The sequence below is a fragment of the Podarcis bocagei genome (genome assembly GCF_964188305.1).
Source record: "Podarcis bocagei genome assembly, chromosome: 7".
NCBI lineage: Eukaryota > Metazoa > Chordata > Lepidosauria > Squamata > Lacertidae > Podarcis > Podarcis bocagei.
This window is the reverse complement of record NC_138132.1, coordinates 53,141,083-53,155,371: the sequence shown is the minus strand read 5'-3', so window position 1 is coordinate 53,155,371 and position 14,289 is coordinate 53,141,083. Positions and strand designations below refer to the sequence as shown.

Sequence of the window (14,289 nt, the reverse complement as noted above, 5' to 3'; positions counted from 1 at the left end):
GATGCCAATTGGTTCTTTTAGATGGAGGATGAATGATACTCTGTTTAGGAGTGAAGAATTCATGAAGAAGGCCCAAAAAACTTTGAGAAACTATTTTGAGATAAATATGAACACTACTGTGGAAAAAAGAGTAATATGGGATGCAAGTAAAGCGGTTATGAGAGGATTTTTGATACAACAGAATGCAATCAAGAAGAGAATTCAAAATGAGAAAAAAGACAAAATTCTGGAAAAAATGAAGGAGAGAAGAGATTGAGAGTGAAACCAAAGTTGCAGGAGATTTTGAAAGAGATAAAATTACATCAAGTACAATATATGAAAATGATGAACCAGGAAATAGAATGGAAGATCAAACAGATGAGACAAAAGACATTTGAATCGGCAAATAAGTGTGGGAAATTGTTGGCATGGCAAATGAAAAAAAGACAAAAACTCAACACCGTCATGAATTTGGAAGTGGAAGGAAAGATTATACAGAACCCAGTGGAAATTAGAAAGTGCTTCCAGAGGTACTTTAAACAACTATATACACAGGAGAAACAGAAAGAAATGGACATTGATAAATTTTTGGAAAAGAATGGATTACAACAAATTTCCCAAGAAAACAAGCTAATGTTGAATTATAAAATAACGGAACAGGAAGTAGAAGGGGCTATCCAGAATATGCAATTGGGTAAATCCCCAGGGCCGGATGGACTGACTTCAAGATATTATAGATCTTTGAAAGAATGGTTAATACAACCTTTAAAGGAAGTCTGCAATGAAATATTGGAAGGGAAACGGGCACCAGAGTCATGGAAGGAAGCTTACATCACACTTATACCGAAAACAGAGACTGAAAAGACACAGCTTAAGAACTACCGCCCCATATCATTGCTCAATGTGGATTATAAAATTTTTGCAGATATTTTGGCTAAAAGATTAAAAAAGGTGTTAGCAGAAGAAATTCATAAAGACCAAGCGGGCTTCCTCCCGGGCAGACACTTGTCTGATAACACGAGGAATATAATTAATATTTTAGAAAAATTACAAGTGAAGATTAATACTAAAGCAGTTTTGATATTTGTGGACGCGGAGAAAGCCTTTGACAACATTTCTTGGAGTTTTATGAAGAAAAATTTATTGGGGATGGGGGTCGGTCAAGGTTTTGGAAACGGTATAGGTGCAATTTATTCAGAACAGAAGGCTAAATTAATTGTAAATAATGTGGTGACAGAAGAATTTAAGATTGAGAAAGGAACACGACAAGGTTGCCCAATCTCTCCATTACTTTTTATATCGGTCCTAGAGGTTTTGTTAAATATGATTAGAAGGGACCAATTGGTAAAAGGTATACAACGTATAAAAAGGTATACGACGTGTTGGATTTGGAAGGTTTTAATAATGTATTTGGCTGGCATGCATATCTGTGGTATGACAAGGTTAAAGCGCATAAAGCGTTTAAAAACCATATTGTCAGGAAAGCACTGTTTAATGTCTGGATAAGATACAAAGATCTGTTAGAAAATAAAACCCCGAGATGGCTGTCACCAATGGAAGCAAAGGCTCAGAAAAAACTCAATATGGAGGCCAAATGGCCGAAGTACTGGGAAATTCTGGAGCAAGAGGGAGATAAGACTAAAACTGCAGTTTTGAAAAATTAAAAAATAGAGTGCGAGATTGGCTTCATTATTATCAAATAATGGAGGCATACAATATGGACAAAAAACTAGGCTTCCAGGTAGAAAAATCAAAATTGGAAACAGAATTGTTAGACCCTAAAGTTAAGAATTTGTCAAGAATGTATAAGTTGCTGTTGAAATGGAATACTCAAGATGAAACGGTGAAATCTGCTATGATTAAATGGGCACAAGATGTTGGACATAATATTATGATGGCTGACTGGGAACAGTTATGGACCACTGGTATGAAGTTTACGGCATGTAATGCCTTAAAAGAGAATTTAATGAAAATGATGTATAGGTGGTACATAACACCAGTCAAGCTTGCAAAAATCTATCATTTACCTGATAACAAATGTTGGAAATGTGGGGAGACTGAAGGTACATTCTTTCACCTTTGGTGGACATGCCCAAAGATTAAGGCATTCTGGGAGATGATTTATAATGAAATGAAAAAGGTATTTAAATATACCTTTCTGAAGAAACCAGAGGCCTTTCTCCTGGGCATGGTCGGCCAATTGGTGCCAAAGAAGGATAGAACTTTTTTCATGTATGCCACAACAGCAGCAAGAATACTCATCGCAAAGCACTGAAAGACACAAGATCTACCCACCAGGGAAGAATGGCAGATGAAGCTGATGGACTACATGGAACTGGCGGAAATGACTGGCAGAATTCGAGACCAGGGAGGAGAGTCGGTGGAAGAAGATTGGAAAAAATTTAAAGTATATTTACAAAAATATAGTAAAATTAATGAATGTTAGAAGGATGTTGGAATGAAGTTACATGGTTTTAGCAGAAATGTTATTAAGAATTAAGTAAAAATGGGTTGTTAATGGGTCAAAGGGTAAAATTTAAGGTCAGATCGGGTTAAGGTAATTTATAGAACAAAAATTGAGAAAGATGGAAAGGATTTGTTGAAACAGCTAAATTGAATTAGAATACAAAAAAGGGAGGTGTGAGGAGGTCGATGAAACAAGTAAATGAAAGATAAGGATATGGAAATACTGGATGTGTTTTTTAAATGTTTTTGTTCTTTTTTCCCCCCCTCATCGTTGTGCTGTATTTTTTTTATTTTGTTTTTTATTGCTTTTTGATGTATTGTATTGTAACTTTTTAATCTCTCTCTCTTTTTTTCTTTTTTTCTGTAATTGTTAAACCTTTAATAAATATCATTTTAAAAAAGAAGAAGAAGCTCTACGGCAGCCTTCCCCAACATGGTGCCTCTTGAGATATTTTGGACTGCAATTCCCAGCATCCCTGAACAATGGTCACGCTGGCTGGGGCTGATGGGAGTTGCAGTGTAAAAAAAGAACTGGGGACCTCCTGCAGGGAGAGAGTTGGCCGACAATCCCACAATCCCAGCATGCACCTGCTCACAGCATCCTGCTGCTCAAACACTCACCCTCCCGTGAAGATCTTCTCTACGTACTGCCTGATGAACTCCCGCTGCTCTGCTGTCACTTCATCCTTAGCGGACTCTGTGCTCTGGTTAGATGAGTAGGACTCCGAGGAGGAGCGGCGGTGGTTGTTCCAGCTGTGATGGGTGGGCGAGTCCGTTGTGTCGTTCTCGCTGTCGGCAGATTCCGTCGCGTCGCTCTCTTCTGCCACTGTGGCCGTGTCGCCCGCCAGGTGATCCAGCAGCCCGTTGCCATTGGTGGAGGGAGGAGCGGCAGGGACAGATTCGGAGGTGTCGGTGGTGGAAGGTTCGGAGTCAAAGTCAATGAGGTTCCCCACAGGGACATCCATGGCCTCCATGGCTCAAGGGGCCTAATACCATGGATCTGGTGCAGAGGGTGTGGCTCAATTTCCCTATCAGGGAAATGTGAAGGCCATTGGGAGATGAGCAGGAAAATACGGAGCCTGTGATTGGTCCACTTCCAACCAAAGCCTACTCCTTATCCTAGGCTCTTTCAAGGCATCTGAAAAAAAGCAAACACAGAGCAACTCATTATCAATAATTAATTATTAAACTCTGCTTATCAACAATAATCTCAGCAGCAAGAGCCATGCGTTGTAATTGCACAACAAAATTTGGCAACCCCTGCCACGTATTTTGACTTACTATTCCAGACAAGGACTTCCAAGGCGGCCCAGGGAAAGAATGAATAGGGCATTTGGCCACTTGGTGAACACTTAAATTAAGAGTTAAGTTTAATGCAGATTGAAACTTCCCTCCCAGGGCTGGCAAATGTCATTTGTTTAATGCAATTAAGTATGGAGACAGAACGAACTTTTATGGAGTGCTTAGGAGCAAAGCAGCCTCTTTAAAACAGTCTCTCTTGATTAGAATCCATTGAACCACTTATAGGCATATGCTTTTTAAAAAAGGGGGGAGATGACTGCAATTATACAGAAATACTTTTTTGTTTTTTGTTTCTGAAGGCACGCATCCAAGATTGCGTTGCACTTACTAAAACAGCATTTCCCCGCATAAGCTGCAGTCTGAGCTTGCAAAAGCTTTCCCATCTCCCCAGACCCAATAGTCTTGATCAATAGGCTCCCGAGTAGATCCCATTTCCCAAACCATGTAAACTTTTGCAGGCTTTAAAGTCCTGCACATGCTTTCCTTTGTCAAAAATTCTGAAGGCCAAGCTTTGCAGCAATTCAAGGCCTGAGACCATTTTTGCGTGGAGCTCTGCGTGCTTAAAAATGCAGAGGTTCTGAGTCAAGGTCAAAACACTAGAGTTCGGGTGGTCATCCTCTGGCCCAAGGCCCAGCAGGGTTTACAACTTAGCCCACAAGTCCTTTTTCTTAAAACCATGCCCCCCTCTGAATCAGCTGATGCCACTCCAATGGGCATGTGGGTGGCATTCAATTCTGCACTGGCTCTGCGCAACAGTTCCCTATAGCAGGTTAAATCCCCCCATTAGCTAATGTTTAAGGTTTGTGTGATTTTAAGGTTAATTCCTGCTCAGTTTTGCAGGATTCAGAGCAAATTCCTTCCTGACGAGGAAGGGCTTTTGCAAGCTTAAAAAAGGGCTTTTCCTCTGTTTCAGCAAGCACTCTAGGACTCAAATTGCCAAATCACCTGACGCCCTTGTGACACCAGGTGAATGACATGTGAGCAACCCCACCCTCCTGTCAAATTTGGCCCCTGAGGCCCATCCTAATAAGGAACTGCTCCACGGAGCCAAAATGTCCCCCATCCCAATACCACTACCTCATGCTGGCTCTATAGAGACACATAAATAAAATGCTGCCATATTATTTTCATCAAATGACTAGAAGTTGCAAAAATGAAACTGTCTTACTTCATAAATCCCCTTTCAAGGTGTCCTTCACAGCTGCTCCCCCTCCTCCCCTCGCAAACTGCACTTAGTTAATTAGGGTGCAACTGAATCAGTTCAGTGCTTATAAGAATGTTTAAAGAATGAGTCTGCAAGACTGCAGGAGAAGTGCCAAGTTTAGTTTCAAGATCTATGAAAGACAAAGTTCTGCTCTGGATGCATCAAATTGTAGCACAGTGAGCCTTCTGTCTTTCGGCACTCAGGCCAGATAGCCGAGAGGGGTTCTTGGTGGCTCCTCCAGCAGATTGGCCAGACCTTAAGCATCAACACCTTGAGCTAAGCAAAGAGTTAACAGGTTGGACTGCACTTTAGATGGAATCAACTTTATTCCTATGCTAAGGGGGGAGGGGAGAGAGAGAGAGAGAGAGAGAGAGAGAGAGAGAGAGAGAGAGAGTCCTTTTACTTGTTACTTGGACCTTGTTATGCTTGGAACAAACACTGCCAAAAAAAAAAAAAAAATACTGCAGGAGCTGTCCAGAGTGCTGTTAAGGCTCTCCACTTCTCCAATTATTTTAATATACTCTGGCTTTCCACTCTTGTGCCAAGGATCTCAGAGCAGATGTGGGAAACTAGGTGGAGAACAAAGAGACGAGTGTGTAAATTAGGGGGGGGGGGAGTGTTGAAATCTCTGGCTTTTGCATAGCAAGAATGTAGCCTATTTTAGTTTATTTTTACATTTACATCCCACCTTCGCTCCAAGGAGCTCAAGGCAGCATACATGGTTCTCCTCCATCTCCATTTCATCCTATCAACAACCCTGTGAGGTAGGTTAGGCCAAGAGACTGATTGGCCCAAGGCACATTTCACTGCAGAGTGGGGATCTGAGCCCTGGTCACCCAATTCCTAGTCCAACATACTAACCACTACATCGCGCTGGCCTTCTGTACCGAGGTGAGTGTCATGCCCATTGCTCTGCTCATTTATACCTCGGGGCCCTGCCCACCCCTGGCATATGTCTCCACTCCCCCAAAAGGAAGCCCCCAAGGGAATGTGTCCCTCTCCATCCCTGTTCTATTGGCTCAGCAGCAATCCTGGCCCACATCCATTGCAAAACCAACCCCCTGTATGCCTGCTCTCCCAAACTGCATCAGCTGATCCCAAAACTTCAAACAACAGTGAGATGTTTCCACATTCTTCCAACAAATGGTCTGATTTATTTTATTTATTTCACAAAATTTATATGCTGCTTGACTGTTAACCCCCCCAAAAAATAAAACCTCAAATTAGATTACAAAAAGAATAAAACAAAGAAATTATAAGTAAAAACAAATTAAAAACAACTATTTTAAACATGCAAGAGTAATTAAAACAAACAATAAGCTAAGAACTTGATTAAAACACATGTAAACATCTTACGTATCTGGACAGACTTGCCTAAATGCAGGCACTGAAAAGGGCATACTGAAGATGCCTGTCTGGTATCAATAGGCAGGGAGTTCCAAAATGTAGGTGCAGCCACATTAAAACACTGGTTTTTTTAAACAAATGAGGAACAAGTATTATGTGGCACTGCGCTAGTTCTGCAGATCAAAGAGGTTCAGGTGAGAATATCTATGGGGTTAGATGACCTGGCAGGCGAGTCTTAAAATGTACCTTATACCTAAGGTAGCAAAGCAATTTACAACAAAATCCAGAGTCACACATTTCTTCATGACAGCAACAGCAGCTTTCCAAAATGGTAACCGGAAGACAGCTTTGAGCAGCTGAAATAATTAAAACAGGCGGCCCCCTCCGTAATCAGCTAATTGACTGCATATCTGGGGTTAAGGACACAGGGCCCAACCAAGACTGACACCAAATTAGCCCAGATAGTTAAGGAAAATACCAGCTGAATCTCTGGATGTTTTCCAGGAAAGGGCAGAAGCTGGAGTCACCCCCATTAGTAGTACACCTGATCAATGCCTGCAAGGAAGCTGCATCTTCTTAACAGAGCAATGAGAACCTGCCACCCACGCCAGAGTTTCTTAACATCAAACACAATGTGAAAAAACCGCAATGGCTCCAACCACTACCAGTTTCTGTACTAAGGATTTGAAAACTTGCTGACCCAGCTGCAGGGTTCCAGAGTGATCAGCCATGGCATTAAGCGTGGTGCCAAACCAGCAGAAACACAATCTTTATGGAGACGTCAAGGGATTAGTAAAGGAATTCAATAAACCTTTTTAAACCATGACTTAAAACACAAAAATTCCTCCTCTCAAGTCTAAATTCTGCAATTCAAATTAACAAGCAAGCATGTTTTGCATAATTTATTTTGCAGATCATTAGGCCGTGGCAGCTGCCTCCTTCCTCCCCCTTGCAAGATTCCAGCAAATTTTGCTCATACACTTTGAAGCTGGATTCTGCAGCCTTGAGAACTAAATACTTGATTTGTTTTTGTGCACGGGGTGTTAAAATAAAGGCTGTACATCTATTAAAGATGAATTCAGGGGTCCAGTTCAGAATCCCATTTTTCACAGAGTAACTCCAAAATGAACACAGCTTTGTCAATGTCGCATCACAGCCTCACCAGTTTGTCAAAAATATGCATGTCAGGGGGAAAGGGATATGCTAGAACCTTTCCTCCTGATGAGTTACCTTTCTACATGCAGGAAATATTTATTTATGAAGATTAGCATTCAACCAAATGTGATCCTGCCTGCAATCTGAAGTCGCATGGTCCAAACCCAACCATTCATATATTGCCTGTGAGACCCAAAAGCTACACCACGATTGCTTAAAGTTTGCCTCACTTCTCCCCTCTACAGTAAAATCAGTAAAAATATAAGAAGAGCCTACTGGATCAGGCCAATGGGCCCATCTGGTCCAGCATCCTGATATCATAATGGCCAACCAGTATGTAGGCACTAAATTTTCCTTGTAAATTTTGGACTTGTACCATAGTCACTCCCCTGGTCGCCTGTGGCGAGTCAAAACTGCTTATAGATGAGGAAGCTTTACAGACATGGGTGGTCCTTGTTTTACTTAGCCCCACAATGACTCACACAGGAATGCATGAGAAGGCAGTAACTCTTAGTCTTTACGTACAGTGGCCTTCCCCACCCTGCAGTGCTGACTGGGGTTGATGGGAGTTGTAGCTCAAAACCCCTGGAGGGTGCCAGGTTGGAAAGGCTGCTGCTTCTTTTTTGGGTAGAATATTTCATAATAAAACGCCACTGTTCAACTTCAACAAACCCTGTAGGGTGTTACATGCATACACCTGTCTCATATGAGAAAGAAAACAAAGCGGGGACACTGTCAAATAACTACATCATTGAATGCACGTTTAAAGCTTCAACTGTCTGTGACACAGCCTCCCCCTGTGTGAGCAGCTGGAGGCCTGACATAGCATAGCGCCTGTTTATATAGAAAATGATTGTGTTCAGTTTGGCCTGTAACAACCATTCTGTGTTGCATTAGATTCTTGGAAAGACCCACATCCTAAACTTTGCTGGTCCCATAAGGGGCAGAACAAGATTTGAGTTCAGTGAATGACCAAGATTAGAGATAACACCAAAAAGGTTTTTCCAAATCCCAGTAATCCAACCTGCAGAGCTGGCTGGGGCTGATGGGAGTTCTAGTTCAGAACTCCTGGAGGGTCCAAGGTTGGGAAGGGTTCTTCAGAGGCTCCCCATCTCGGTCCCTGGCTTGGGCAGTGACTCTTGTCTCGATCCTCCTGGCTGCAGGATTTTTCCTCTCTCTCTTTCTCCACTTCCCAGCTTTGTTAAACCTTGAGTTACAGAAGACCCTGCTGCAAGGAGGGAAGGTGACAGGGCAGAAAAGAGTGAGATGGGACTCTGTATCACAAGCACAACAGCTGCAATTTAAGCTGTCTCTCTTCCTTCACAACCTGTATTTAAATGGGTCTTTTCTCCCATCCTCTTTCCCCAAGATGGCAACTTCAAAAAGAATGCCAGGCATCCTAAGCAGAACGAATGGCCTCCGTTCAGCTCAGGCTGTGCGCGCAATGTGCATAATTATGCTGTCAAAAAACCCAGAAGCACATTTGTGCCCTACATGGTGATAAAAAGGGAGCCCAAGCTAACCGACTGGTGCATGCAGGCAGAAGTGGTAACCTCAATGTTGGAAGATTCAGGACTGCCAACAGAAAGTACACAGTTGCATGGTAAAAGCATGGAATTTGCTCCCATTAGAGGTAGTGATGTCCACCAACTTGGATGACTTTAAAAGAGAATTAGAACAATTTGTGGTGGTGGAGGAGGAGGATTTCAATGGCTACTGGCCTGATGGCTATGTTCCGTCTCCATTGTTGAAAGCAGCTGCTGGGAATCACAAGAATGCTGTTGCACAACTGAGTCCTGCTTGCAGGTTTCCGGCTGGTGCATCTGGTTGACCACTATGAGAACAGGATGCTGGACTAGATGGGGCTTTGACCTGATCCAGCTGCCAGACTCTTCTTATGTTCTTAGCATTCTTCAGAATGAGCTGGCTGATTGACGGTGGACAGAGGGACCTCTGCAAGAGAAGGTGTCCCCAAATAATCATTGCTATGACTTTATCCACCCTGTTACACCCTGCTAAGTTCATGGGGGGGGGGGGACTTTGCCCTGGAAAGCTGCTAACTTTAAACTTCTCACGTTCACAGCTCTGTCATCAGCAGATGCTCAATATAGACGGGTGCCAAATGAAAGCTGAAACACTGCAGGGTGAAGAGCAGCTTTAAGAATGATCTAATCCAAAAGGGCGGCTGAAATGCCCAAGTCGGAAATGTACACAATGTGCAGCTGAGAGGCTCGGATTTGGGTCTCGCCTCTCCAACAGGCCAATTTACTCACTATGACTGCTTACACAGCATGTATTTCACATTCTCTACCCCACCCCTAGAATCCAGTGAACTGTAGTTTTAAGGGTGCTGGGAACTGTAGCTCCATGAAGGGCAAATTATAATTCCCATGACTCTGGGTGGGTTTGGGGAATGTGCCTTAAACATATGGTGTGTGCACAACCTATGACTCAAAGACAGGGAATCTGTAGCTCTGAAGATGTCATTGGACTGCAGCTCCCATCGTCCCTGACCATCACCCATGCTGGCCAAGGCATGATGAGAGTTGTAGTCCAACAACATCTGGGAAGGTCACAGATCCTTAATGTCAGCCCAGGAGGGGAATGGAGAAAAAGCATTTGTTTCCAGGAGCCAGCAGTGAAAAGCAAGATCTGATTTCCACAAGGCCTTACAAGCCTGCACTTCACCATCTTTTACATATATGGAGAAGTGCCCAAAGACCCAAACTATTCCCTTCCTAACACCCACCCTTCCCTTCTACCTAATTTTTTGCTGCTCACCAGTGGTTTTCCCGCAGGTGCTCCTGCTCCTGTGGCACTTGCAGCTGCTTGCTGTAAAAAGAGCAAGCCTGCTTTAAGAACCAAAAATTATTCCCTCCCAAGTCAACTGCAATATATTATTTTCCCAGCTGGGCTCCGGCCTCTCACCTCCCTCCGCTTGGCAGGCCCCATATTACCACCAGCACCCTCCCTTTCTCTGTGATGTGTCCTCATTACATATAATTGCACCCCTTCCTGTGGAACGAGGGGCCGAGCAGCAGCAGCATTGCAAAGACTCAACACGGCAGCTGCTAGCTCCAGGGAACCTGTTATTTGCTTCTGACAGGATGTGAGCCCTCCTTCAACTTGAAAAGCCATGAAGATGAATCCAGCAATTTCAGCAGGTGATGAGCCAAGCATCTCGAAACGGCACTTTCTCCTACAGCCCTGAGAAGCACCCCATGCAAAACACTTGCACCCTGAAACTCCATTCTCTCATACAGCCAGTGTGTTTTTGTTTAACTGGTATTAATAGCTTTTGTTGCATCTTCCAAAAAGAAACAAAAACAAATATATTCAAACGATAATATAGCCAGCATGCTTGACTGAACAGAGCGTGGAGGAAAAGGAGAATGAAGTGCAATTAAGACACATCCGTCAAGGAATTTCAGTTCCTAAAAACCCCCAAAAGAGCATCCCAGCCCCCCACAATTCTCCAGAAAACACATGCCATCTCAAAGACCCTGGAAAGTGAACCAGCCAGTGGAAATCAATCCCTGCACCATGAATTATGGCGGCAAAATAGCCAATAAACTCAAATAAAAACACAGTATTTGCAAAGAAGGTAAAAGTGAGGGTGATATATAATACAGAAGAACTGGGGAAGAAAGAAAGGGAAGAATAATAAAAGGGTAAATATAAAACCCGAAGCAGATTTGGGAGAAGGAGTTCACACAAAATCTGTACATCATCAATGGAATACTTTATTTTGCATAAAACACTTTCATTTGGTCTATAAACCCAGATCTTTAGATACCAAGGTGCTGATAATGAATGCAAGAGTTACTGAGGCATAATTTCTTCAACTGGCAAAAACAGGACGAAGCCTGTGAAGGAGACCTCTGAATACAGAGCACTGCAAGTATTGCAGAAAGCTAGTCATCTTCCATTTAATCAGCTTTCCATAATAACTGCAGGCACAACCGCCTTGCGCATCTCTGAAATCTCCAACACCTATGAAAGGCAGAAGGAATGAAATTCACACAGCCTGAAGCCCAAGAAATGTGTCCTGAATTAAGCACCCCTTGCAGCTTTACGAGAACTTAAAAGCACAGCACAAACCTCCCGTTATCTTGCACAACAGCCCTACGCAGTAAAGACCGACAAGATTACCTGCTCATCCACTTGCTGTCAGAAAAAGAAAGACTCAGAAGATGTGTGTTCATGCACACACACAAATAAAAGTCACTTGAACTTCAGCTGAGACAAGGAAGGAGGGAAAGAGGAGGAGAATTTCAGTGCAGCTCGCTGAGAAACTCAACCATCACCATCCATTTGTCACTGGAGTGTGGCGCACATCGCAGTCCTTGTGCACCTTATTGCCAAGGGAGCCACACGCACACCCACACACACCCTCCCCAGTCCCAATAGGTCAGCTGTCTCCCCCACCTCTTATGATCTCCAATGAGCCAGCAGTGCATGGCCAATGGACTGCTTGGGGATGGCAGGAGACAGTGCTCAGCCTCTCTTTAGTGGCAAGATAAATGCTCAGGGGTTTCTCCCAGCCACTACCTCCACAACCTTTTTTTTCCTTTTTTGCAGGAGATGCTTTACAACAGTTCCTCTGAATGCACTCAGTTGTGTTGCCGGCAAATACATCTCTATTCTCCTTTGGAGCAAAGGACCACTTTGCAAGAGTCTCCAGGCAGTTTGCTCCCGCGCAGATCAATGGAGCGAGGCAGATGCATTGCTAACTCTAAAATAAGCCAGTGAGTGAGCTGCCTTTCCTGGCATTTGGCTCCACGGCCCATTTCTGCCACATAACTCTAAAACATAAAAGGGCTATCCTCAAGAGGCAAGTCTTTTTATGGTGAAGGGAAATGGGGAGTAATATAAACACTTATGTTCCTGCAATACGGTGAACAAATTCAGATATGGGAGACCTCGACCGTCTTCATTGTGGCCAAGGACTCAACATGTGAGGTTGGGCAAGTCTCAGCCTCAGTTTCCCATCTGCAAAATGGATGAATCTGTCCAATTTCAATTCCTCACAGTTTATCATTTTTCACAGTCTTAGGTTAAACCCATCACATTTCCACATCAATTTGCAGTTTTTCTGGGGAAGGCGGGGGTAGTCCTAAAAAAATATGATAGCATTTTAGTGCTCATTTGTTCTAATATCTGTCAGGGCTCCTTTACCTCTACCCTTTTAAGACATTTGTATATGTGATTCTTTCTAATAGACACAATATTGCAAGTAATTTCCACTAATACTGTACAATACATTTTTGTACAGTATTTTAAAATATATATATCATATTCTATTCAGACTTTCCCCATAAACACACATTTCTTTACACACTTGTGTGGCTGGAAAACAGCATGCACTGCAAAATTTGGAGAAATGCAAAGTTTGAAGGACAGGTGCCTTTCGGTTCACGTATTATTATTATTGGAAATGCAAATTAGGTAGGCTTAGCAAAATGTGAACTAAACTGAATTTCTCCCTATTTCCTAGAGAATAGTGGCCTACCATACAGGAATGTTATGAGCTGAACATAAGAAATACAGGGTGAGTCTTTTAAAAGAGGCCCCGTGGAACATGTGTACTCTGTATCCATGGGGCCTCTTTTAAAGGACTCACCCTGTATTAATGTGTACGCCAGAACATATGACCACATGTGCAATACTGAAATGCCAGCCAAGACAGAAAGCACTCCTACCCTTAGGGGTTTAGTGATTTCTGTCATGTCCTGTCTTTGCTGCAACCAGTGGTGTTTCCATTCCGCTACAGTTCAGCTTCTGCCAAAACCTATGTGATTCACTTTGCTATCTGCTACGGTTGAAATGAAAGTAGTTAATTATGTAATTAGTTACAACTTAATTTCATGAAAGTTAAATGTCCAAAACAATGCAGAAAACATTGTTTAAGGAACGCTAATCAAATTAGCAGTAGGGATAGCTGGGATAGCAAACTGGCAGCTGGGATAGCTCAGTCAGTACAGCATGAGACTCCTAATCTCAGGGTTATGGATTCGAGCCTCACGCTGGGCAAAAGATTCCTGCATTGCAGGGGGTTGGACTAGATGATCCTGGTGGTCCCTTCCAACTCTACTATTCTATGAAATACCATTCATATTCGCTTGCAAGATTGCCATTCCTGACCTTGGATGAACATGCAAACTTCAGCAATGTCTGCTAACGTTTCCGTTTCTGACTGAATATTCTGACATTCCTAGCACCTTACACAATTGCTTAGGAAACAAGGAGGGCAACTATTGGATTCTCTGCTCTGCGAGACTTATGTGATGTTTTTGTGAACTGAAGTCTCCACCTTGGATGCCTTTATAGGAAGCTGATCCAATTGCTGGAAAACCACCACTTGGGGGTGGGGTGGGAACCACAGCTGCTGTAATTGTGGGAATATGAACACACACACACACACACACACACACACACACACACACACACACACACGGTGAGCTTGGAGGGGGCAAGTGCTCACCAGCAGACCTGCCCCCTCATGAGATAAGCAGGTTGGGGGCAGCCCCTACATACAAAGCAGGCTGCAAGCACTGTTGATCCTCCTGCAGTCTGTTCAGCCCAGCTGGCCCAAAATTACACACACACACACACACACACACACCCGCCAGCTTTCAACTTACAAGGAGGAAAGGCATCTCCATGCTAAGCCCAGGGGATCAACACAGCATGAGCATACAGCTTTGAATGCAAACACAGCAGCCTCTCATTTTGCAGGAGAGAGAAATCTGCTGCATCTACGTCAGAAAAGGAAAATTATACTCCTGGTGACTCATATTCAGTGACATTTAACAAAGGCGGGGGGGGGGAGAGAA

General features: G+C 43.2%; 1 protein-coding gene across 6 annotated transcripts in view; it reads right to left on the bottom strand.

Moving 5' to 3' along the window:
* Window positions 1-14,289, bottom strand: part of KIAA0513 — a 55,118-nt gene that overhangs the window by 19,976 nt on the left and 20,853 nt on the right. For 5 of the 6 annotated variants that reach the window (XM_081201235.1, XM_081201240.1, XM_081201237.1 and 2 more), the window contains exon 2: window positions 3,067-3,583. In XM_081201235.1, coding sequence (XP_081057361.1) covers window positions 3,067-3,419 — 353 coding nt within the window. In that variant the 5' untranslated portion in view covers window positions 3,420-3,583. Of the gene's footprint in view, window positions 1-3,066; window positions 3,584-8,477; window positions 8,648-14,289 lie in introns of those variants that run through there. The other variant, XM_081201236.1, reaches the window with a different exon arrangement.